Source organism: Emydura macquarii, unplaced genomic scaffold (genome assembly GCF_026122565.2).
Source record: "Emydura macquarii macquarii isolate MOO-44397 ecotype Brisbane River unplaced genomic scaffold, CSIRO-AGI_Emac_v2 contig_1644, whole genome shotgun sequence".
Classification (NCBI taxonomy): Eukaryota; Metazoa; Chordata; order Testudines; family Chelidae; genus Emydura; species Emydura macquarii.
In genome coordinates, this window is record NW_027131781.1 from 6,439,907 (window position 1) to 6,466,702 (window position 26,796).

The 26,796-nt window shown below is 46.8% G+C and overlaps 1 protein-coding gene across 1 annotated transcript in view; it reads left to right on the plus strand.

Moving 5' to 3' along the window:
• Positions 1-24,864, plus strand: part of IGDCC3 (immunoglobulin superfamily DCC subclass member 3) — a 163,036-nt gene extending 138,172 nt beyond the window's left edge. Inside the window, exons 8-14 of the mRNA XM_067556091.1 lie at positions 4,309-4,556; positions 5,037-5,201; positions 18,391-18,579; positions 18,902-19,006; positions 22,942-23,080; positions 23,917-24,124; positions 24,673-24,864. Coding sequence (XP_067412192.1) covers positions 4,309-4,556; positions 5,037-5,201; positions 18,391-18,579; positions 18,902-19,006; positions 22,942-23,080; positions 23,917-24,124; positions 24,673-24,864 — 1,246 coding nt within the window. The remainder of the gene's footprint in view (positions 1-4,308; positions 4,557-5,036; positions 5,202-18,390; positions 18,580-18,901; positions 19,007-22,941; positions 23,081-23,916; positions 24,125-24,672) is intronic.
• The last annotated feature ends 1,932 nt before the right edge of the window (positions 24,865-26,796 follow it).

Consider the following 26,796-nt stretch of genomic DNA (forward strand, 5'->3'; position numbering starts at 1 on the left):
GTTTCCAAGGAAACAAAGACCGACGACATAAATAGACGACTGTTAAACATTTGCTCATGTTCTACAGTCCTGATGATTTGCAGGGCAGAAATCTGAATGTTAACTCAACAGCAATAATACATTTTAATGTAGGAAGACCAATATTTTGCTACAATTAAAAGAATCATTCATTATGATATACAAGCAGACTGTGCTGGGTTATTTGTAATTTACATTTTCTACTTACAATTTTTTACTGACATAAACAACGCGCCTGATTCTGACCTCACTTAAAGCCATGTAATTTCATTGACTTCAACAGTTACTCCTGATTTTCTCCAGTGTACCTGAGATCAGAATCATCTCCATTGTTTCTTTATCTCTAACGTTCATCCTAATGTAATTAAGATGGGTTTTTTTTAAACGCCACAATCTGGCAGTAAATGTGGATTTAGTTAGATTTGGAGCATGTCTTAGTTACGGCCCTCAGACAAAAGTGTGTGTGTGTGTGTGTGTGTGTGTCTGGTTGAGGAATAGTTTATTGCATGCAGACTTTGACATATACTACACAAATGTCAGTGAAACCCTGAGACATTATAATCCAATGAAAATTACTGCCAAGTTACAAATGAGCCGGCGCGCCACCATTCAAAACCTGCCAAATGTACTGAACAGAGCTCAGGAAATCCTCATTAGAACAACCAGGGAAATAAGCATAAATATAGAGCTATATGTATGTGGCCACCACAATAAATATAACTGGGTAACTATGGCAGGTGATATGGTGGTAAGCAGAGTTTACCTATAATAATGAATGAAAAATGTCCTCTGTGAAAATATACAACCACTAGGTTAGTGTTGGATTATGAGAAACATCCCATGGACCACGGCAGGTTAAACTGCCACTTCAGGGGTTAGTGAAAACGGTTGCATTGTCCAGTCCTAGCTGATGTAAATGTACAGGTAATCTCACGACATCCGCTGGGGACGGGGCTCAGGCACTCGGTTTAGCTCCGTGTGTGAGCTTTCCCAGCGCGGGTGGCTGGAGCTGGGCGTTTGGTTAGGGCTCATCTCTAGCAGAGACAAATTTAAGCTACATAAATGGTTTCTAATTTGCCCATAAATGTAAGCTAGAAAGGGCGTAAAGATGCCATACTCTGTAGCTCTCCCGCCATGGTGAAGTGATTTTTTTGTAAACACGTTATTCTCCCTTTCACGCCTTCCCAGTCAAGACCCTACCTTGTGGGAACCTTCCTCCCCCTAAAGAGGAGGGTGGGAGAAGACACTCTTCCAGATCCCCTCAGCACTTCTTTGACTGGCCGGAGGAGTTTGCTGGAGTCATTCACCCACCCAGGACTGAACACCAGAATCACCCCCTCAACTCCCTCGTCAATTCCTTTTGCACTTGAACTCAGATCTCCATGGTAGGGCCTGACATCAGCCATGTGAATGCTGTTCAGACAGGTCTGGCTGCATTACTGGCCCCTGATGATTTAGTATTTACAGCGGGCTAGAGTATTAATAAAGTGGGGGCCATTCAGTGAGATTTCTCAGTGGATGGAGGTTCACTTTAACTCTACTTACATTCCTACACATACAGGGCTGTGTTCTCCCATTGATGAGTTCAAGTAACTCCATGTAAGGCTAATGGATGTTAACCCTATATAGAAGTATTCTAGTATTCTAGCTGTGGTCCAAAACATTTACAGCAGAAACGACAATTCAGCTACAATTTACAGCAGTGGCTTGTGCTATTACCGTCTTTTATTTCTTTAAATACGGTTCCTGTGTGTGCTCCCATAGAATAGATTTGCATGCTGACCTTAGCAGGAATTTACATCTTCTTAGCAGGCTGGACAAAAGCATCCATTTCCCTCTTTTTAACACAATAGTAACTGGACTCAGGCAGTTATAAACATATTTTATTTGTGACCTTCTTGAGCCACTGTGAAAGCCTGCTGCTTCCTATTAGGTAGTAGAAAGAACATTGTAAGGATACCGTGACTGAGGGGCTTTGAAGGCTGATGTTTTGGATGTTTACTCGTGATTTCTTATAACCATTTGATCACAGTGATTTTAATCTCGATTTTACATAAGCACTTGAAAGACCAGAGCATGCATCTATTGTCTGTCCAGTTTTGCGTCCCCGTCTGAGTGCTGAAAGTTATTGAAATGCTGCTTTGACCATTAAATAGCTACTAACAAGCGCGGCCTCCTTCCCCCCGCCCCCTCCCGTTAAAACGATACTTGCTTCTCCTTGGCTATGAATCTGGGCAGCTGCTACACCCCATTGATGTGAAATTGTCTCCGTTATAAACGACCCTTGTCATAGGTTCTTGAAGCAGCAATTCACGTCAGCAACCTGAGGTGTAAATGGAGTCTAATCCTCCCTATTGCCACCGATCCAATGAACACCCGTCTTGTCACGCCGGCAGGACTGAGGCACTAGCATCAATGAATAGGGCCACCATAGTTTTAGAAGGGTGGAGCATGACCGGCTTTTTTTCCCTTCTCAAATGCTTGTGAGCAAGTATCCAGTGACACCCCCGCCCCTTATCGGGGGTGATTAAAAACAGCCCCTAAAACATAAGCAATCCTCCCTCTTCCCCCCCCGGCACGGTTGGAGAGCAGCTCCAAATGATCGCAGTATTAAATCCGTGCTTTCCAACACCAGCATCAGAAATGCGCTTGGAGGTTTTGTGAAAACCTGAGACCAGCTTCACAGGCTTTGGATTTCAGCTGGAAATGATCGGCTTTTTTCAGCCCACAAAGGCAAAGGATGAGACTGCAGTTTCGCAGGATAAGTGGGCTAATTCTAACGTTACCCTAAGACTGCTCTAATGTGCTATAATGCAATTACAGCCTCCCCAGAAGGCTTTCTGACTGGGGTTGATTAGACTTGGCATCAGTTTCACGTGCTTTCCCTTTGCAAGCTCATTGTTGGCCGCTATTATGATGATCCTTCCTAGCCACGTTAACATCAGGTGAATAGACACAGGACTAAGCAGCTTAGGGACCAACTCTGCCAGGCACTGAGCACCTTCAACAGCCATTGACGTTGGCGCCAGCTGAGCTCAGCCCCTCTCTAGAGGCTCCTGCCTTCTTGCAGAATCAGGCTCTTTAGTGGGACTAAAATCTTACTGAAAGTTGGGCTTGAAATCCACGCTATCCCTGTGCTGTCTGGCCAAACTCACTCCGCTGAACTTTAATTGCTTCCCACCCACGTGATAACAGGTGATCGTGAAGCACCACTCACATCTCTAGAAGCCAGGCTGAAATAGCAAACAACTGGCAGCTATCTCGGGGGCAAAGAGTTGTGCTGAAAGCAACTCAGCTGAGTTTCGGGGGGAAGGGCAGCCTGGGCCTCCACTGAGGGTATGTCTGCACTGCCGGCACATTCTCGGCAGTGCAGGATCGATTTTGTGGGCTTGCTTAAGCGGCCGTGGAGCCCCGCTCAATCGATCCGGAAGTCGACTCAATAAATCCACCCCCGCAAAAAGAGTAACGCTGCATTGACGGGAGGGCATTTCCCGTCAGCGCAGCGCAGTGGGGGCGCTGTGCTAATTAGAATTTAGGAAGTCGAAGGGAGAGACGCAAGCTACTCTAGGTGGCTGGCGTCTCTCCCGTCGATTGCCGCTGAATTTCGCCGGCAATGTAGACTAGGCCTGAGAAAGGGCAGGTTCCAAGTGAGAAGAGGATGAACATGAGTCAGATGTGCGAACGTCATCCCCCTACCCTTCCTTGATATTCACCTGTTCGTACACGCCAGGGTTGCCTTGTCTCTTAGCCCCACAGCATTGCACTGGGAGCTCATGTTCCATTGGCCTCCACCACGACCCCTAACCCGTTCTCACTCCCTGCTTACAGTCCTCCATCTTGTCACTGTGACCTTCATTGTTAGTGTTGCATTCTTTCTCCACCACCCGTTTGCGGTAGCCCCTTGGTGCGTGCCTTTTCCCTTGTGACTGTAATTAGAGGCCACCACAATCTCTTTAATTCAAGACACAGATAAGCCGCCTGGTTACAAAATCAGGATAACGCCATCTCCTCCTCCTCCCTGGGCTTTCCTCCTCAGGGACTCATCAACATGCAGATCCAAGCTTGGGAACCTCTTTATATCTCTCGTTTGGCCTGGAAAGTGAAACCAAATGGGATTTATTTCAACAGTCACTAAATCGGTCTCAGTCTTTCATTATGTCTTTTCAGACCCATCAGGACTGGCCGAGAGGTGGCGGGTGGGAAGGGTTTTGTTTGAAGAGTTTTGTTCCTCTTTCTAGGAAAGTGCTACGCTAAGTACAGCTTGTGTGTTTCCTCTGCCTGTATTTTTAGCTCTCTCACAATCTATGGGATCAGTCAAGAGGATGAAGCCATTTACCAGTGCATCGCCGAGAACAGCGCCGGCTCCAGCCAGGCCAGCGCGCGCCTCACAGTGCTGTGGGCAGATGGGTTGCCTGGCCCCCCGCAGAAGGTGAAAGCTGAGACCGTCTCCGCAACCACCATCCAGGTGTCCTGGCGCGAACCTCTGCAGAACACCAAGGAGATCATCGGTTACGTGCTGCACATAAGGAAAGCCGCAGGTATGCGACAGAAACCTGATGCGCCTTCTCTTTAGGCACTTGAACGTGATGGTGAGGAGGGCCATGTCAATGACTAGATAGAGAGATGATCGGGTTTGTCTCATCCCTGTCATACGCATCTCCCTGAGGATTACTCTTTGTATGCAGGGCAGTGAAAATGAGACAAGAGTCACCAGAATATCAAGAAGTTGACACCAGGCCTTCCGTGTAGCCTAATATCTAAATATAAGGAACCGAGTTCTGGTATTTTCCTTTGAGCGGGAAGCTGAAAGTGAAGTTATATGGGCCCGATCCTCCCCTCGAGTAAGTCTATGGCACAGCTCCCTTTGTGAGAGCAGAATCAGCCCCAGGCAAGCGCCCTCCCTTGTTTTGATGCAAAAGTACGACTTAGTAACCTGTTGCTGCAACGTTTGTCCGTCCGTTCATTCCCTCATAGGCAAGCCTAATGCCTCTCTGCTTTCCCTTTCTTGTGCATTTCAGACCCCCTGGAGATGGAATACCAGGAGGCTGTTAGCAAAAGCACCTTCCAGCAGCTAGTGACGGATTTAGAGCCCTCGACCAGTTATAGCTTCTATATAAAGGCTTACACTTCCCGGGGTGCCAGCAAAGCCTCCGAAGTCACGGTGGTGAGCACGCTGGGAGAAGGTAAGGAGGCCTATGCTTGAGAGATCTACTGCTTGGAAACCTGCCTATAGCAAGGCCATTTACCAGGTTGATACATGCGCTTGAATATTTTAGAACGTGCCTTCTTATTGTTCTGTATTGTGCAGTAGGTTGTTACATAGAATTCACCTGTCCTCTTATGACAAGGAGCTAATGGACTTCCTTACCCTGGCAGTATTGTACTGGCAAGTCGAAAGCAGCTCATGTTCTATCTGACTCCCTACGCTACACAGCCTAATGTTGCGTGATTGGAAGTTATTGAGGGGTCTTTCTTTTTTTAATGTAGCTGGTCCTGTGTTGGTCATGTGACCTGTTGCAGGTGAAAAGCTCTTTATTGTTTATAATGTACCAAAGGCGAGTCTCTCGCAACAAGTGAGGTATGTTTGTGGATTTTCTCTCTGTCTCTGTCCCTATCTAAATACACTATAGAGACCTCTGCAATATTTTGTGCTGTGTGATACCAGTGGCTTCCTCACCTGGCCCTTTTGTTCCCCTTTCTCCTTGCCCTTGGTCACTCACCTTTCTCCAGAAGATGAATGAGTTATTTTGATCACTTCAGTGGGGACCTGACTTTGTGAGTTCTCGTGCGTAGAATCCCCCCCAAAATTCCATGTGTAGATCATGCGTGGATCATGCCAACATCTTCATTAATGATCTGGAGGATGGGGTGGATTGCACCCTCAGCAAGTTCGCAGATGACACTAAGTTTTCAAGGGGAGTGGTAGATACCCTGGAGGGCAGGGATAGGATAGAGTGATCTAGACAAATTAGAGGATTGGGCCAAAAGAAATCTGATGGGGTTCAAGAAGGATAAATGCAGAGTCCTGCATTGAGGATGGAAGAATCCCATGCACAGCTACAGACTGGGGACTGACTGGCTAGGCAGCAGTTCTGCAGAAAAGGACCTGGGGGTAACAGTGAACAAGAAGCTGGACATGAGTCAGCAGTGTGCCCTCATTGCCAAGAAGGCTAACGGCACATTGGGCTGCATTAGTAGGAGCATTGCCAGCAGATTGAGGAAGGTGATTATTCCCCTCTATTCGGCACTGGTGAGGCCACAGCTGGAGTATTGTGTCCAGTTTTGGGCCCCCGACTACAGAAAGGATGTGGACAAATTGGAGAGCGTCCAGCACAGGGCAACAAAGATGATTAGGGGGCTGGAGCACATGACATATGAGGAGTGGCTGAGGGAACTGGGCTTGTTTAGTCTACAGAAGAGAAGAGTTAGGGAGGGATTTGATAGTGGCCTTCAATTACCTGAAGTGGGGTTCCAGAGAGGATGGAGCTAGGCTGGTCTCAGTGGTGGCAGATGACAGAACTAGGAGCAACGGTCTCAAGTTGCAGGGGGGGAGGTCTAGGTTGGATATTAGGAAAAACTTTTTCACTAGGAGGGTGGTGAAGCACTGGAAATGGTTACCTAGGAAGGTGGTGGAATCTCTATCCTTAGAAGTTTTTAAGGCCTGGCTTGACATGCCCTGGCTGGGATGATTTACTTGGGGTTGGTCCTGCTTTGAGCAGGGGTTGGACTAGATACCTCCTGAGGTCCCTTCCAACAGTAATGATTCCATGATTCTAATGAAGGAAGCAAAGGCTGTTTGCCAGGCGGTGCGCTGGGTCTCAGTTTGGGGTCGTTGGGCCAGATTCTCAGCTGCCGTGAGCTGGCATAGCTGCCTTGAGGGGGAGGATGAGGTAGAATAAAGCCCATGTGCCTACAGAGAGGGGATCCACAGGTGATTTGGAGCTGATGCTCCTATGCCACTCACTTTCCTGGCTCCTGGCTCAGGGAGTGAGGCCAGGGAAAGGGTTGTGGCAAGGGTAGCCCTACGCTGGCAGCCAGCTAGATTAGAGTAGCCCGCTCAGTCACCCTCTGGTTGGCCCCATTGACGCCAGTGAGAGGTGGAGTGTTCAGCACTTCTCAGGTGCAGGCCAGCCCTGCGTTGTAACCTTAAACCTCTTATTTTAGACAGAGACTAATGCCCCGATCCTCCAAGGTATTTAGGCGCTGAACTCCCATTGAGGATTTGGGCCTAAACCCCTAGGCATGAAACAAAGATCTTGGTGTTCTCCAGGAGCCAAAATACTGTAGTAACGTCAGCACGAGCTCCGGTGTCTGCAGCCATTCCTGAAGAATGCTGTGGGATACGTCCTTTGTGTGCGTGTTCTTCTCCTGAAGGCAGCTGAATTAACAGCCCCAGAGAGTGAAGTCCTTGCTTTATCTACGGCACAAGCGCCTCATGGGCTGTGGTAGTGCAAGCTTCCCTCCCAGCCGGAAAGCCCTGACCTGGAGTCGCCGTATCTTTCAGTTCGACCTCTGGGGCCTACTCAGACCTTGGCCTCTCTGTGGTGGCTGCCAGCGAGTGCCCCTGACGTGAAAGTTCTCTTCGTGCCGTGGGGCCCTTGTCCACAGACGCTGGACAGAAACCACCCGACTTGTTTCACAGGCCACAGTCGTGAGACGCGACAGCTTTCAGTCACTGCCAACGTGCACCAGGGTTTCGCGTTTTCTGAAGCGGCAGGTTGCTGAGCATTTCAGACTGTGGATGGCCACGGGCGGGGTGGGTTTTCCCTCCAGAAAGCACTCTGATTATGAATGTGAAATTGAAAGATCACTGATATGAGAAGAAAGGGCCTAATTCAGATGCAGTTGAAATAGGGCCATTGACATCAAGTGGGAGGATCAGATCCTAACTCGGCTTTCAGTGGATGGGACCATTTGTTATAGTATCTGAGTAAAATGGCTAATAAATCCTTGCAGTGGGACGTGCTGGGTTGTTACCCTTCCAGGTTATTTACTCAGATCCTAGAGTAAACCAGTCATCCTTTTAGCCTGGCTTTCCTTTCAAAGTAGAGATAGGTGGGTGTAAACTTTAAAATCCTTGACCCAGAGCTTTGAGTTCAGTAGCAGCAGCCAGCAGCCACGCATGCCTCATAAAACTTGGTATTTTCTGGACAAGGTTGGGGCAGGCTGGGTAGGGCTTTTTGACATCATGACCTTAAATCAGCACATGCACGTTGACGTATTTTGTGTCAGCGTAATAAATTTCCAGGCTCTCTGAAGCTTGAAGACATCATCGTACAGTCCCGTTGTCTTTAAAACCAACATCGCCTTGTGTGACGAAGTTTAACCACAGAGCTGCGATTTGTAATGGACAAGTCAGCTTTGCTAAATATTCCCGTCTTCCTCCACTGAGCTTCAGTCACTTCTTTTTTTTTTTTTATTGCTGCTGTTTAATGGGGCTCTTGTCATCTCGTTCATCTGCAAAATGCAGTTCTAAAAAGGTCTGCTAGGAACAGAAATGTTGTTGTGACTTCTTCGAAGTTCAGTGAAACCAGGTTTGGTTTGTGTTTTGGAGAGGGATGAAGACAAGGAGAGACTTATGGTATATCTCCACTGATAAAAACCCATGTAGACCCAAGTCAGCTTGGGCCAGTCATTGCTATACAGCGGGTCTTTTACTGCAGTGTAGACATACCTTTAAAAGCCCAGATGCTGAGTTGCTCTGTTCTTGCGCTTGGTGGAGAAACAAAGGGGTGGAGTAGAGGTGGCTTTAAGCCACTTTTACAGTCCCTAAATTCTAGGCTTTGCTTCCCATATGCCTCTCAGGGCAGCCAGTTCCATTTCCCTGATTCTGAGGATCAGACCTGGTTTTAACACCACACAGAGCCGCTGCTGCTTTAAGTTTCACCACTGACATAGGGTCTTTAATGGACTTTACACCAGTGGAAGATGGGCACTACGGAGCTCCCCTCTGCCGCACCTACCTGTTTTTGGTTCAAGGATAAAATATTCTATCAAACAGGACTTGCAAGACCAGAATCTGTGGCATCCCGGTTCCATAAAAACATATAGCACTAGGCTTGGATGATCACTGAAAATAAGATTGAAGCCAAGTTTACGTAGAGTGAAACATGTTCCTATGGATGTTAGGTGGATGTTTTGGTGAAATCTGAGTGACAGGACAGGATCTAAGTTGGACAGGACTGTATCTGCAGAAGAAATGAGTGTGCATGTCTATCAAAGTTGACTAAAGTTACCATGACAGGAAAAAGATGTTGTTTCCCCTCCATACAATATTCCATGTGCAGTGTCTTATCTGATGTTGTCACGTTTCCCTCAGGATGGCTCTGTCATCCTGCCTCAGGGACAGATGAAGGGTGACACTTGGTGACGCTACCAGTAGGACACGTATTAGCTAGGCTCAGAATCCTCGACTTTGGCATGGCGGTTGCCTGTTCCTCACAAAGCCGAGGCTTGCCAAGATTTATATCTTAAACAAAATAGCAAGATACATTTTGCTCTGGTTTACAACACATACACTGTCATTGTAAGCTGTCAGATCCAGCTATACTTGTCCCAATAACTTCCATATAGATCCGAGCCATTGCAGTTCCTAGCCTCAAAGTTAACGTCAGCACGGTACAGAATTATTACCTGGCAGAGATTTCCAGGATGTGATATGGGGAAGAAATTCAGCTCGTTAAGAACGAGGCTACATACAGCGAAGAGGGCTCTCTGCTTCCTAACGCAAAACGTGCTGAGACAATTTACCAAAAGGCCAAGCGGGGAGATGCGGCTTGCCGTGCAGAAGTGACCTGGGAGTGAGCCTTATCCACAACCTTCCAGTGAAGCCAGCGGGAGCTTTCTGAGAGTGAGATGAGTTGGATTTGGCTTTTAGTTTTTACACAAGAAAAGATCCCATAACAGTCGGTCTAGTGGCTGGCCCCAGGCTGGGATGTGGCTGTTGGACCCTGTCTTGGACTTATTTCAGATCTGGATGCCCATAAATACATGTATAACACACGAATGCTGGTAAATAACAACAAGCCACACAGATCTGTCTCCTTCAAATCCTTCCTCCAAACTGACTTCTCTCGTCGTATTTTCTATCACTGTTCTCAACTCTGGTGCTTTCAGCATCTTTCGCTGCACCCGGGCTTATTAAAAATGAAAATAAATAAATAAATAAAATACCCAGGTGGGAAGCCAAATAAATGACCTGAATCCTTGGTAACTATCTGTCATTAGTGAAGCCTTCCGCTCTGTTTTCCGTTGTTCATGCTTCCACCCTCTCTACACCAAAACTGGTTGTCATTTCTCATCACGTTGTCTGTCTAGTTTCAATTCTAAACTCCTCAGGGCAAGGACCTGATGTAAACTCTACGCCCAGTCGTCGCACTCACAATAAATAATGTGTTGAGAAGTGGAATAGCAATCATGCAATGGAGAGAGGGGTGTGATAACAAAATAGGGGGGGGAGACTGAGCTCCATTGTAATATAATATTTGTTAGATCAGCAGCAGAATTTCACACTTCAGCAGTTTAATACTTCTCTTCGGCTCTTCAGCCCAGTTCTGAGCTCCCGTAAACCAGTATTACATCAATGTGACTCCACTGATTTTGGTGGAGTTACTCCTGATTTTGCACTAGCATGAGTGAGATGAGGATTGGGCCTATGTTCTCAGGCTGTCTACATGCAGATGCAGGAGGACACAGCATATTGGGCCATTTTGGGAAGGTTTCTTCATAGGTTTCTTCATTTTTTGTAAATGAATATTTAAATTGCACAAGGATTGAAAAAGCCACCACAGAAGCTGTTGGTTGTATTGTGAGGTACCATGTCAATCCAGTCACTGGAGGGAATGATTGACATGCAGAGGGGAAAGAGATGGGTTAGATACTGTGGGTATAATATGAATCGGAAAGATGGCACGACACCAGCCTAGAAATAGGCTTGGTCCTACTCTGAGATACACTGTTATAAATTAGAATAACTCCACTGATTTCAGTGTATTCACTCCGAATTTATCATAGCATACATGAGATCAGAATCTGTTCCAAGAGCTGATGCTCAGCCTGCTGGTAGCAAGATAAAGAGGTGGCATATTACAGAAGGGGAGAAAAAGGGGCACGCCGTAGATGGAAACAAAAGGTGACATTTTAAATCTCAAACTATGTGCTTCATAACAATGTCTAAGCAGCACACGCTCCTATTCTTGTCTTTTAATGCTTTTTAGGGTTTTCTCCAGGACTTTTTGACATTTCTCTAGGATGAAGACTGTTCCTTTAGTCATCTTCGGCTAAAGAGGACTCCAAGAAGAAAATTGAAATGACCTGGGGAAAACTCCAAACAGCACTGAAGATGAAAACAAGTATTCCATCCCTTAGTAAACTGGGAGACTCCTTACATATATTAGATATACTTCTGTGAAACACATATACATACAGGTGTGTGTACACACACACATAGATATACACACATACATCTATACTGCCATGCTGTATACACTTATTTGTGTAATGAAGTTATAAACAGCACATGCATTCTACAAGTGCATACATATAATGAATACTATATATTCCAACTTTTAATGAATACTATATATTCCAAGTTTTGAAGCAGAGACGTTCTTGTGGTTTTTATTAATTGTAAGGCTCTGAAACCGTAAAATAAAACCAACTCTTCACAAATTGGGGTCGCCAATGTTAGTGTTTCTTTCTCCAATGGATAATAAAGTTATTTCTCCCCCCCACTACTACATTTTCATTGATGATTCAGGCAATGAAGATCTAACAAAGGGCAGCTTTTCAGCCAACCTATCATGGAGCGTGCCCACTTCTGCACACGCAACCCCTGTACACTCCTTTTTGCACAGCTCCTGCGTTTTCGTGCACAGATTGGATTGTTGGGAAGCCACTGGAATCAACAAACGGCTGCTTGTATGTACAGATTTGGTAGATGCCGACTTCTGTGGTGCCATCAGTTGCATGCTCAACGTGGGAATCCAGAGTGGAAAACATGGCCCCACCTGTGCCCACTGCTCTTCTGTTGATAGACGGCAGCCGGTGTAGTTGTGTCTTAGTGTCCTCAGCGTACAGAGCCTCAGTGAGCAGATTAGAAAGGCAGTTCCCATCACTGTGAGGCATGCCATGGAAGCGTCTTGTGGGGGCGAGAGAGAACCCCATATGCTGTAATATTGAAATATTCAGGGGCTCACAGATTTGGCCCAGCTGAAGGCTACTGTGGCAAAATGCCAGGGACTTGAGAAGTACATCTACATTGTGTACACCTGAGCAAATGGAAGGATGGTCGCACCTCGTGCACTTTGGGCCATTGGAAATGATCAGGCCCTTTTTTATAAAAGGCACGGACAACATGACAGGCACCGTGGGCAAAATGTGTATCGGTTGGCCTAGGCCAAAAGCCAGCTTCTAAATTCCCTAAACTTTAGGGACGCCTGGATCCAAATCCAGATTCAGACCTCGCAGCTGGCCCTTATGCCTATAATGGTCTAAATCACAGACCCGCCCTAAGATCCTCAACTTTCAGATACTGGGCTGTGGCCGAGCCGAACCGGACATAGCTTAGGGCTGCGCTATTTGTACACCTGTTGTCGGTGGCTCTCAGGGCCCTTCCGGTGGCCAAGTATTTCCAGCGTGCACAGTTGCACTGGCCATGCCCACTTGGTCCCGGTGGGAGGAGGGAGGCGTAGAAGCTGCTGTGGCAATCATGCACCGCTATGCAAGGTAGATCCTCCAGTGGCCAGACCAATGGGATTCCTGCTGAGTCAGTGCGAAGCATCCGCAATGAGGTTGAAAATCTATTTCCTAGTGTCCTTAGCTACTCAGCTCTTTAAATATGTCCTGTTCCTGACCAAGTTTTGCTAGTCTCTAAGGTGAGTTGTTCCACACGCAGTCCTGGAGAGCTGGAGAGCGATTTAGATACGGCCAGGCAGATTTTCCCCCTTGTCGTTTCAGCTTTGTGCAGGTGGCTTGAGGCCAAGCACCCCGGGCTGCTAGCCGAGATCTGTTTACTTAAGGACACGCTCAAATTTTCAATTCCCGGGGCTACCAAATGCTGAGTTCATCACACAGAAGTGATGCGTTATTTCTCTCTGGCAGAGAGAACATCACATGCACCGATGTATCAGCCAGTCTGAGCTTAGGAATCGACTCCAGGAGGGTGACCTGAATTGAATCGTTTTGTGCAGTCCTGGCGTAGCTATAGATCCATTCGCTGGATTTATGCCGTGCAAGCCCCTCATGTACGAGATGATTTTTACACAGCTCCATTTTTATCTCCAGAATGAGATTGTCATCTCATGGGACAGCACGTTTCAGCCCCGATATCATGTATAATGGGAATGGGGAGCGGAGCGTAATGCACACCTTCTTACATCCTCCTGTTAGCTTCCTGGCTGTCTTCTGGATCCTCCCCCTGTTAGTTAAACCAGCATAGACTGCTTTATGCTCTATTCAATTCTCTGGTCCAAATTCAGAGGTGATAGGTAAGATACATTTTGTAACTGAGTGTGAGTCTAAAGATAAATAGGTAAATCGTGGCCTCTAATGCCTGGTCCCATGGACAAAATACCATTGCTAAAATGTCACGTGGTGAGATGAATCGCTTTGAAATGTCCCTATGAGCAGATGCTGGCCATGTGATGACATGACACCAATAAATAAAGGCCACACTTCAGTGGATGGGGTCCATCACAATCCTCTATCGATTCAATTTATTAGGCTATTTTCCCTAGGCCGAATGAAATATCCCACCTCAGAGAGGGGAGTCCAGGCCACCCATAATTTTGACCTAGAGGGATCAAGAGGGAAGGAGAGTTATAGGGAAAATTACATAATTGGATTTTTTAAAAAATGTATATCTATATCTTGGATGAAATGGCACGTTCCAGGACAAGTTTCGTTCTGATCCATACACAGACTCCGTTGCCGTGCTGCTTTTCACATACAAAGCCGTGGTAAACACAGATTTCCATTTCCATTTCAATAACTCACACATCTGGATGCTACTCTGATAAGAAGAAAACTTTGATATAATTGGTTGTTTTCTGATAACAGAGATTAAGCTGGAATATCTGTATACAAATGAACGTGGAAGTCTGCTTCCTTATCCTTTTCTACTGAATATACGTGGGGATGTTTTCCTAATGTAGGTCAATGGGAAAACTCCAACTCATTGTTCCTTTCTATTGACTTACATGCAAGTCATTAGGAAAACTCATTGGCTTGCCCTGACATTGCATCCCAGTGGGAATCAATAGAGATGGAATACCTTTTTGGAAGCTGTATTACTGTGACTGCATAGAAATGTCTCAAACAGCCGATTAGTTTTTGTTTTTCCACAATGCCCATATTTTTTGTGAGAAAAAGACGTTAAGTGTCTGGGAAATTTCAGATCCTTCAGATCTAGATGTTGTTTTGACCATAATGTCAGAAGACAGTTAAAAACTGGGACTGTAGGTTATTCGCTGTTGTCAAGCTTCAAACTGGCACAATCATTTTTATTAATGTTTAGAAACAAACTTACCTTTTCCATAATACCGGGATAAGATGCCACTCAGTTCAATTAAAAACTGATACATTTACAATCAATAATGTATTATTTTATTATTCAAGTATACAATTACTTTGTGGAACTGTCCCAAAAGATATTGTCAAGACAAATATCTCAGTAAGTGTCAATAAATGGTAGAGACAAGATAGCTCAGATAATATCTTTTATTGGACCAACTTCTGTTGCTGCAATGTACAAGATTTCAAGCTACTTCCACATAGTTTTTACTGGGACATTTGATGCATTGGATGAGAGAAGCCACATGTTGTACACACGAATCTTGAAATGTGTGTTGGGGGGGCGGAGAGGCGGGGTGTTGATCAGCGTAGCAGTGGAGCTACGTCTGCAGGTTTTTCATCTGTTGTTCTGTCAGGGTCTGGTGCCGCTTTGGGTTGGTGTGTCCTGGTCGGTGGGGAGCTTGCTTCTGATGATGAACTTGGCAAGTTTAGCAGGTCTGAAGGCCAGAAGAGGGAGGAGGGGTTAACGAAAGATTTCTTTCAGGGTGTGGTCCCCATCAAATGTAAATTGCAGCTGTTTGATGATACCTTGTATGGGTTCCACTGTGGGGTGGTAGCTGACAACTAGGTGTGTGCGGTCAGTGGGTTGGTTTTTTTCTGTATTGAAGCAGGTTCTCATGGTTATTTGGGTGGCCCTTGCCATGATGTAATCTACTTCTCTGGCAGAGTGTCCTTTCTTAGTGAAGGCAGTTGTAAGTGTGTTTAGATGTATATTCCAGACTTTCTCCTCAAAGCAAGTTGCGTGGTATCTGAGAGTCTGGCTGTAGATAACAGATTGTTTTGGTGTGCCTGAGGTGGTTGCTGGATTTGTGGAGGTAAGTATGGCGATCAGGGGGTTTCTGGTATGTACTCATTTGTCAGATTCCATTGGGTAAGCTAATCATCGTGTCCAGGAAGTTGATGCTGGTGTGGGAGTTTTTTAGAGCAGTGATTTTCAAACTGTGGTCCACAGACCCCTTGGGTGTCTGCAGACTATGGATAAGATTTCCAAAGGGGTCCACACCTCCATTCAAAAATGTTTAGGGGTCCGCAAATGAAAAAAGATTGAAAACTACAGTTCTAGAGAACGTTCGATGGATGGGTGATGGCTGATGGCTGTCGAAGTTGTGGTGTAAATCTGTGAGGGTGTTTAGGTCTTCTGTCCAAGGATGAAAATATCATCACTGTACCTCAGGTATATCGTTGGTCTTGTGGTGCCTTTTTTCAGAAATTCTTCCTCGAGGTGGCCCGTGAAGAGGTTGGCATATTGGGGAACCTTTCTAGTACCCATATCCAATAAAAGATATAACCTCACCTACCTTGTCTCTCTCATATCCTGGGACCTACCTGACTACAATAGCACTCCAGTAAATGGTTAGACATTTCTAAGAAAAAGAATAGTGACTGTACTTACAGCAGCTAGGATATGACTAAGAATCCTTCTTCTTTTGAGCATAGACTGATAACCAGGTGGAATCAGATACTAATTTCACCGCTGTTAGGTACTTTCTGAGAGACTAACACCTTTTTCAGAGGTATCGGATATTGGCTACTCTCGGACACAGGATACCGCTATAGATGGAATATTGTCCTCTTGTAGTTAGCAGTTCCAGTGTTCCTGTTTACCAGGATTCATTGAGATCAGATTTAGTCCCAAAGAGTCATAGAGCTACATTTGCTTCTGCACCAAGGGCATGGGCAATAAGGAGCTAGATCCAGCTCTCTGGTTCTTGGAGTATGTCCTGGAGAAGTGACTGTGAGCTGCACAACTGGGTTAGGGTCCGTAAGGGACCCTAAGCCCGTGCAGGATTGCCATGGTGTAGCAGATCTCTGCCACTCCTCCTGCCTGACCTCAAAACACCTCCTCCCTCCCCTGGCATGCCCCCTACACCAGGTGTTAGGGGCCCATTGGTGCCAGCAGGGAGCGCCCCTCTGACGAGGAAATTCTCTGCTGGCCAGTTGTGGGTCAGTTTGCATCGTGAATAGTGCAAAAGCTGATTAGAGCATTTGCTCCAGAGAGTTTTGTGGACGTCAGCAGAAGTGTTAATGACAGAGCCAACACCTGGGATGTCTAAAGAAAGAATGTGGAAAAAAAGGAGCACAGAGAGGAAGGGGGAAAAAATTCTACCGAAAACCTCAGGCCAAACTATCTCTTGGATTCTGTGAGGGGCACCCGCTCATGTGAGCCTACTGTCTCTATGACTAAAACACAGCACGGGGTTTCCATCGCATAGGCAGCCACCTGGTTTTTAAAACTGAATCATCCTCAAAAAACCTACAGGGAAACTTGAGCTGGGTTTGCAGACCCCCGCCAAAGCACTGGAGAGCTTCTCAGGCCACCAAGCTGCCTGGGGTTGGCTTGCTCCTGGTACATGGTCTTGCTCTGGTTAATTTTGTGTTCAAAACACCAGCTTTGATGTATTCAAAAAAGAAGCAAATGTGGGGAAAAAAATCTGTTCTGCGACAACTCCCAACGGCAGCCGCCAGGAAGAACGTTGGGAACAGGGCCCGAGAGCACCCACATAATGGGGGGGCAGGGCCGGTATGTGGCTAGCCGTCAGCCTGCCCAATGTTCTGACCATAAATCTTCCTTTACCTCTATGGCCGTGTTTCTCAACGACCGGCACTGGTCCCTTAGATCTCCCTGACGGTCCCTGGTGTCAAAACGGTTGAGAAACACTGCTCTGTGGCATATATGTGCATGTGGCCTGCGTAAAGCAGGAAGAGATGCAATACCTCCGGACCGTGCTGATGAGCTGCCCTTGCTACACTCTCTCAGTGCCAGCCATACGGCGGTGCCCAGTGCATACGTTGGAGGATGGCCCCCACCCCAACTAGATACGCCCCCTCGTGGGAGTAGAGCACTCCTGACCCTAGCAGCTCCTCCCCTGGTCTCAAGGGGCCTGATCCAGAATCCGCTGATGTCCATGGAAAGGCTTCTATTGACTTCATTGGGCTTTGGGTCAGGCCCAGGGGGGGCCATAGACATCAGCATTATGGGTAAGTGGGGATAACCAAGGAAGAAAGGGGAGTCCTGCATCTCCTTCCACCCCTTCCCCCGCCCCCCAACCTCAGTGCATCCTTGGGACCAGGTAAGTGCATCCCTACAAAAATATTATGATTAAACTAGTTGCAAGGCAGCAGCAACACAATGCAGACAAACGTATTGCCTTGATTGACAACACTTTGTTTTTCACTCTGATCCCTGATTCTTTGCCGTCTTTATTCACCTCTCTGTGTAATGGCCTCCGAGACTCACTGCAGAGCAGAGACCAGACTAGCAAACCCTGTCGGAACAGCGACAACAAGTCGGTGCAGGAAGCCTGAGACCTCAGCCGGTTGCAGCATATTTCACTTATTGCTTTAAGACTGACGTCTCTTAACTCCATCCTTCTGGTTCCTCCCTCCCTCGGGGATTAATCACTCTAAAAGGCTACCATTGCCCTGGGGGGAGGCGAGTGGAATCTGGAAATTCACTTCCAATGCTGTTGCATTCCTGACCTGACCCTGTGGGGCCAAGAATCAAATTGCAACAGAATCTACAAAGTAGCCTCCTCGCTTGTTGAACCGCCATGCTGAGAACAGGAAACAGACTGAAACTTGCATAACTTCTTGAAGGAATTCAGGACTCTTAAACCAGGATCTAGTCTAATTTCATCTTCTCCATCAAATGAATCTATCTGTCGCACCCCCTGATTTAAGCAACTACCCGACCGAGCAGGGATTTCATTCTTTTTCTGTGCACTGCAGGTTATGTTTAGGCTACAACAAACACAGGCACGGCCCAGGGGTGAAAAACCTCTCTCTCTCTCTCTGTTTCAGTGCCGGCAATGCCCTCCCTCTTTATTAAAGTTCTTAACAGCACCAGCATCCAAGCTGTGTGGGAGCCTTCCATCAAACTGGGTCAGCATGAAGGATTCAAACTCTACTACCGTAAAGTCCACATGTCCCACTTCACTGGCCCTACGCTACTGCCCGGCAACGTTACATCTTATAACATTACTCACTTGGGTAAGTACAGAGGAGGGCTTTATCCACAGTCCATGGCTTAGCTCAGAAAGAAAATTCCCCTTTATGTTGGTGTCATTATAAGAGAATCTCTAGCATAATCTATGACAGCTCGGAAATATATATCCTGAGTGCCTAGCGAGGTTTGTTTTCCAGCCCTCCCTTAGATCCTCAGCCTGCCCCACTGATTTAAGTGAGAGCAGGATCGGGGCCTTCTAATCACAGTGACTGGCTTTTGCAAGGCATGTGAGATGTTCCTGTTTTCCTGACAAGATTAGTGCACTGTAGCTATTTAACCTGAAATGCCCTGTCTTTTCTACAATAGACCCGTTGGTGGTGTATGAAGTAAAACTCCTGGCATATAACCAGCATGGGGATGGAAATTCTACGGTCCGCTTTGTATCCCTGCGAGAAACTGTTGAAAGAACAGGTAAGAGGCAAAATCATCCCAACTGGTGTATGCTATGTGAAACGTCGCAGCATAGGAATGATATAGCCAGGCACAGTGAGGGCCTTACTTTAGCACCTCCAGTGCTATCTGCTGCTACTTCTGAACCATCGCCTTTAAGAATCACTTTCTTTACTGCACAGCAAATACATTTGAAGCTAGGTTGCATGGAGAAGCAGTGCCCTCTGGTGGCTAGTGTGCTTAATTCCAGTTGCTTTGTCTTTATGCATATTCATCACCCCCTTCTTTGTTTCTAAAGGAAGCAATAATATGGGCATGAACTGCCAACTCTGCCAACTCTCACACTCTAAAGCACCATTTCCAAGCATCAGTGTTGTTAGAAAGGAAAACTCTCTGGGTCTGGCGACTCAATTCAGTCTGATCTCTGGATACTGAACACAAACAATGTGCACACTTGCCCCAGCTCCTGTAATTAAATAGCGACGTTGCTCTTCTAAATTCAGGTTGTACAGGCCACAGACGGAGAAAGGGGCATGCCGCTGGGTGGCCAGGTTAGAGAGTACACCCAGTGAGCTCCCTCTCGCTCACACGCAGCAGCGGTGTACAGACAAGTATTATTTGTTTGTATTACAGGAGCCCCAGTCATAGACTAGGACCCGTTGTGTTAGGTGCTGTGCGAACAAAAGACGATCCCTGCCACAGAGGGCGTAGCTTACATTTTCATCACCAAAATTGCATTTGAATTCTTAGGGATCAAATCCCGGTAGTTCATTCTGGATATGTGTAGCTCCTACTGACTTCAGTGGGAACTCTGAACATGCATCCAAAGTCAGAATCTGGCTCTTAAGAGACTCAGAGACAAATTCTGCCCTTACCCTACATTTATATAAACGTAGGGTATCTTCATTGTGCTTAGGGGAACAAGTCAGGCTTTTCCTGCTCGGACTGAAAGCAGAACCTGGTTTAGTCACCAGTGTGTTGGGTGCATGAGGCAGATTAGATTAGATTGTATTGATTATAGTAGTTTAAGGAGCCCATGGTTGTCCTGCATTTCTAAATCTCCAAACACTTATTGCAGTGTGGGTGATAATAGCGGATAACAAATCATTGTTTCTGGGGTGATTGTTAACAATCTCGGACACTTTCTTCCGAGACAATCTCTCTCTGTCAACAAACAAAGCAAATGAAAAAGGAAATTCCTGTAAACAAGAAAATGACCAAGAGTCTGTCTTAAACTGACAAGGGAACGGGGGCTCAGATTTGTAAAGGTATTTAGGCGTTGCTCTACTTAGTGCAACAAGCCTGAAGTGACTTAGATGTTAGGTCCCATTTTCAAAAAATGACTTAAGCACTTATGTCTCATTGGAAGTCCATCTCACTATTTAAACTTGCAGTGCTGAGTGGACCACTGGCTAAATACCTTAACAAAGCTGGGCCTGAACTAAGCTCAGATTTGACCCGACCTTTGCTCCTCTTCCTGGTGCACAGGAATAGGGTTTCGATTATGATCAACTGCAGTACCAGTTTCATATGGGAGACTATCTCGCCTTTGGAATGAGATGCCTCCCGGATTTAACATGGCTTTCCCATCTCTCACTGCTTACTAGGACTCTGTTCTCACTGCAGAGAACTGGTCTCAAAACAGCTGGCAGTTTTGCACATGCTTTGTGAGCTGCAGTGATGAGTTAAGGAGGTGTTTGCTGCCCTACCTCTGCTCTCCTGGTTCTTCCCCACCTAGACCAAGCTCCTCTCTGGGTCTTATATTCAGAGGCGCTGACGATGTGCAGCTTCTGTTGATTTCAGCTGAAATTGTGGGACAGAGCGCCTCTGAAAATCAGGCCTCAAATCAGTGTAACCTAGTTCTTTGGAGGGCATATATGTTTGATAGGAAGAGAGAAAGAGTATGAATGCATCAAGTACTATAGTTACCTGGAGGTAAGAGGATTCTCCTCTTGGGGAAATCTTTAATTGCTTACTCCTTTTCTGCTCTTGTATATGTTGAAAAATACCCTGGTGCTTTGGGAGTCAGTTTAACCAGACTTCCAATGGGAATATCTTCCAAACACTGATTGTTATTCATACAGTGCCTTTAATGTAGTAAATATTAATCTCTGTTGGAAATATAGATAAGGCCATCCGCTCCATTCTAATCCTTAGCTTTCATGGTTTTGGGGACGCCACTGAATAAGAGATTATAAAGCGCTCTGCCTTGCTGCGTTTTTCCTCCAGTGTAATTCACACCATACCTCTGCCACCGAGAAAATGCAAAGTTTACAGATCCCCAGGCAGGAAGGCAAAATAATTGTATGTTATCCTTTCACTTTTCATCTGAACACAGCATTAGAGATCAGAGATGCAGGCTCTACTTTTAAAGAAAATTGCTTGTCTCGTGAGAATAGACTGAAAGCTTTTGTTACCATGTAGCAGAACAGCTAGATTGCAGCAAAACCTTCTGCATTAGTTCAGATGAAAGGCCCTGCTAGCACCTCCAGCACAAAGGGAGAGGGGGATATGCTGGCCTACAAATAGCTAGTTGTGATGCAGCCAGCCTGTTTGGAGAAAACACTTCACTGTCATGGAAAGAGCCGTTGCAGAGCTGCTGTTCTTTCCTCCGCTGGCTTTAGCGTGTAGTTAAATAGGCTCAGTCCGTGCCCTGGGATGTTAGCAGACTGGCAGGTGACGCGTAGCGGATAACATACAGATCCCATGTCATTCCCTTAAATAATGGCGTCCAAAGCTTTGGCCAGTGCTAGCCCTGGCTGTTACCATGGGGATCTGTCGATTGATCTGGGGGCATTACAACGAAGGCCTGTCGGCCACCGCTGGCCCAGGTGAAAGGCACAACCTCCCGCCCCCACAGCCCTCACCCGGCATCGGATGGACACGCTCTGGCTACCAGCCCGAGGGAAGGGAGAGCCGCGGTGACCGAGCACATCTTCCGCCACAGCCCAAAGTGCCACCAGCCGGGTTGTGGGGAGCCGGAGCTGGCAGGGCCCGGACGCCAGCTCTGAGAGGAGACAGCAGGGCCCCCCCACCCCGCCCCGCCCCACTGGCGGCCACTGCCGTCATGGGACGTTAGGGAGAGCAGGAGAGTTGCTTTGCCAGCAAAGCTGTGGGGAGACACCCCCTCGTAGACGGTGTAGACCCCCCCGGTTCTTCCTGCCCCCCCCAAAGTTCCCTCCCTCCCTTCCTGCCCCTTCCAAGTCTCCAGTTTCTTCTCTCTCTTGCCCCCAACGCCCTCCCTTCTCCCAAAGGCTCCCACCCACCCCCTCCACCCCCCTCACCTCCCAACAAACACCCCCCTCCCTCAAACACCCCGCCCCCACCTCTCCAGCACCCTCACCCCACCTGTCCCTTCCCCAAACACTTCTCAGCACCCCCCTTGTCCTCCCCTCCGGGCCAGTGCTTCCACACCTGTTTCCCTGCCCGCAGCTCCTTCCACGCCTCTTTTCCCCACCCCAGCTCCCTTCTCCCAGACCTGAGCCTCCTTTGAGGGGGGGGCGTGAGGAGGGGGGTAAGGAGGAGCTGCTGCTGGGCAGGGGGCAGGGATCACTGTCCCCTGGAGCTGGTCAGCCCCCACCCGACCTGCTCTGTGCTCTCAGCCTGGGGGGGCAATGGGGAGGGAGCTGCACCAGGTCCTGTTAGCAGAGGGAACAGAGCAGCCCCCTAGTCCCAGGCTCCTTATCGGCTGACTGGCGAGGAGAGGGTGGGACTGCTGAGTGCACACCCCCTCCCCCAGGTGGTGGCTTGAGCCTCCATGCTGAAAACTGGGGAGATGTCGCCTCCTTCCTCCGACAGCCGGGCCCGGGAAGGAGAGACAGCCTCTGAACTACTCAAGAACATGGCCTGATGCTGGGCTTCCAAGCCCCTGGCACATGCCGTGGCGCTCATATCTCTAGGCACCGGGTGCGGAAAACCCCAGTGGCTAACGCCCTTTTCGCTGCTTCTCCTCACAGTGTTGAACCCTCCGTGTGACTGCATGAAAGAGGAGCAAAACAACAAGACCTCCACCACCGGGATCATCATTGGCATCCACATTGGAGTCACGTGCATTATATTCTGTGTCCTCTTCCTCATGTTTGGGTACAGAGGAAGGTACAGTTCTCTCACCCCACCGGACGGGGGATGCTCCCTCGCGCACCGCAGCTGCTGTTTGCTTTGCACCGATGGTGCTCAAGTGCTTTGAAGGGTTCTCAGCCTCTTTTCATTACAGTAGCAAGGTCGTCTCATAGACCACCTTCCTTTGTGAGTCTGCAGATCATGCCCTGGTCCCACTTGTGGCTGCGTGGTCCACTTCTCCTTCCACTGGTGATTGTGGGGACCACCTGGCCCTCTATGTGTGATTGTACAACGTCCCTGTGGCAGTTATGATAATCGCTTACATAGGCTCTGACCAAAACCCAGTTAAGTCAATGGGCGTCTTTCCATTGTCTCCAAAGGGTCTTGGGTTAGACCTGATATGCAGACGTGTTGTGGGCACCCACTTTATTGTAAGCAGAGCTGCGTGACCACATCTAGTAAGAGGTCTTTGGTGTCGATGCAGCCCCACCTCCTCTAAAACACCTATTAAAAGACAGGGACACTAAATGCACTACATGGGGCGACACCTGAGGTGGAACACAAGGTGGATCCATTGGCAGGGAGATCTGCTTTGAAAGCTGCGTCAAAGAAGGGTTATAAGGAGGAGCGACAGAACATGGCACACAGATAAGGGTGGACAGTGTCAGGGGGAGGTGGCATGAAGCTGAGAGGTGGAGATAAAGTCTAGAATTGTGACCGTCTTGGTCGGCTTGTCTCTGAACCTAGCTCCTGTTTTGGGAGGCTGTGCATGAGCAGAGAATTCACTGTAAGACGTGAATGGCGCGGTGCACCCAGCCCCACAGTACTGAAAGCGGCTCCACTTTTGGTTTCCTTCCATTTTGGTTTTCCAGACTGCTGATGTGTAAAAACGTCCAAGAACAGCTGTCGACCCCACAGATCCCGAGGAGTCAGAGGAACGCCACTGGCCTGGTTCTGAACGGAGCAGCTCGGAGGGACAGGGACAATCTGGACACGAATGGGAAGCAACTGGATATGAATGAACTGGAAAGGTTGTTTCCAGCATTGCCTTCCCAGGATCAACAGGATAAGGGAATAATGGTAAGGTCCTGCCTGGACGTTAATCATGGGATTTACAGACAGTCTCACTTTGCAAAAACGCTCCTCTTCCCTTGATGTGTAGGGAGATGTGTATGTTTAATTCCCTTCCATACAGTGAAAATATAGATCCACTAAGCACTAATATTTAATCCGTTCCATACTAGGAGAGAGAGGGTCTTTGTCCCCCGCCAGTGGCTAGCTCATGTATGAGGTTAAGAGTCTACTACAGCTACTAGCTAGAGGAATATTCTTTGACCTCAAGTGGTAGAGGCTCATCCTTTTAGCACTGACTGTCTCAAGTTTGAACCCCACTGTCAGCCCAAACGGGGTTGGTTATGAATGTACAGCTTCATACTGGTAGCCATAAACAAGCCTTATTCCTGGCACCCTGGGTAGAATATAGACTGTAGATGTTAAGGACATCTTGAAAGATGTGCATATTCATTCTCGGACAAGCCATGTCATTCATAAGAAGCCCAGCACCTTGGTAGTGTTAGTAAAATGCAACAATTATTGTCTTTGTAATGGGATGTTTTTTCTCCTCTCAGCCAGATCACGTCCCACCTAACTCCCAGGATGAGACCCAGATATCTACCCTTCCACTGGATGAGTTCAGCATTATAGAAGAGCAACTCAATCCCCCATCCAAAAATCTGGTTCCTGATGATGAGGGTGGACCGCTACACAACTTTAGCCAGGAAATCCCAGCTTTGAACCATAGTCCCACCAATGAAGGATAATTGCCAAGTCTTTAAGCCTCTTGTAGGACTCACCAAGAACCATTTCCATGTCTGGTGATGTCTTTACAATGATTCGTCAATCTCAGGTCAATTTAAGATTTCTACAGTCTGATTTTTTTTGTTTGTTTGTTTTGCTTTATTATTTCTTTTATATCTATATACAGCTTTTTTGAAGCTCTATGAAGTTTATCTTTCTGACCTGTCTCAGGCCTCTCTGTGCATTTCTTCCTACGATTGCATTATCAAGACTGGTCATGATTGTTTTTCCCAGGGCTGCTAGGTAACAGACTTATTGGCAGAGTTCGCAAATTCTCCAATCTCCATCAGTGATGGAATAGGGCGGAGCCGTGTTCCCTCGGCATCCCAGACACGTTCCCTATTAGCAGCTTTAGGACTACTTTGTGATCTATTTTATTTCAAGATGACTGGATTAAGATAAATCCTTCTAACTTGACTCCAAAAATTCAGGCCGGGAAAGGCCATCGCTCCATGGATTTGAAGATTTTGTACACTTTCTCTATTTCTCAGGATGCGTTTTTGGTGATTGACTATAAATAAGAAGAAAAAAAAGTGTGTCAAAAGAGGCCTGCAATGAGGGCTACTTAAAAGACTTGGACAAGCAACCCGAGTAGACTCAGAACCTACCTCAACCGGAATGAATGTCTTCGGGGAAGCAGCAAATATCTGTGTCTTCCTTTGTTTTTCAAAACAAGTAGCGTAGCACTTGGTCAGTATAAGCTTGGTACTACCTCAGAAGTCACGCTCCATATCTGCCATGGTGTTGTCCTTTTTTGTGTCGTCGTCATTCTAATGTAAAGCACTTCCAAACCTTGAAAGCAATGTTCTACCTCAAGTTTTATGTAGAAGTTCATTTGTTTGTGTCGTCAGACTTGTTCTTCCTTCATCTGACTGTTCTCTGTTCCAATGAAATCTGTTCAAAGAAAAAAGAAAGGGCACTGTGTTTGCATTAAGTAGCGATTGTGATGACATTTCCTTAGTGTTATAAGCTTTACATTTAGTCAAGTTGCAGTGCTTGTGTTTGGTTTTATGTGTCAGAGTTTTATATGATGGTTCTACTTTAAAGACTGGTAGAGCTGTAGCAGATATACCACCACTAATAACCTAAAGATATCTTCATCGACAATATTAGGCCCAAACTGGACCCTGGAGCACAGGTGTGCTGTTCCAAACTGCTTTGATTTCATGAACCACTTCCCTCAGGCATTTAACACACGACAGGGGAATGTGTCAGTTATTGTGAGATTACCAGGCAGCTCCTTGGATGTGGATGTGGCCACAAGCCCTTCATCCAATGACCCTGTTGGATGCTGGAGACGCTTGTGGCTAAATACATATTTCTGAAAGATGCATTTTCTTTATTAGCTTTATTTCTCTTCACCCATAGTGTTTTACTTCTTAGTTTTAAGAGGAAAACCAGCTTAAACTTGAGACTTCTGAATACTAAGTATTAAAAAGCACTTCAGAAAGTCCAAGGGTACAGCTGGCTTGATGAGCTGCTTGCCCTGATGTACCACCTTTCAGAGTGGCAAGATTGCCTCGTGTGGTGGACTAGCCACCAGACTGTTTCACTAACCCCTCGGTAGGAAGAACATTGGTTGTTTTAAAAGCAAAGGGAGGGGGGATTTTTTTTATGAATATAGAAAAAAATGGAAAAAATAAATAAGAAGCAACATATGTATATATTTAAAGCAAAGAGGACAAAATCTGAGGTCCTTCACTCAGTGTTTAGTCAGTCAAACTCCCATTAACTTCAGCAAGAGCTGTGTTGGAGAAAGGTCATATTCTGAAGGCCTAAACAGGTTACTTAAATGTCTGATTCTGCCCTGAATTTCACCAGCTCGATCCCAATGAGACAAAGCCAGACCTAGCTCCATTGACTTCAACACAGCTGTACTCACTTAAACTGGGGCT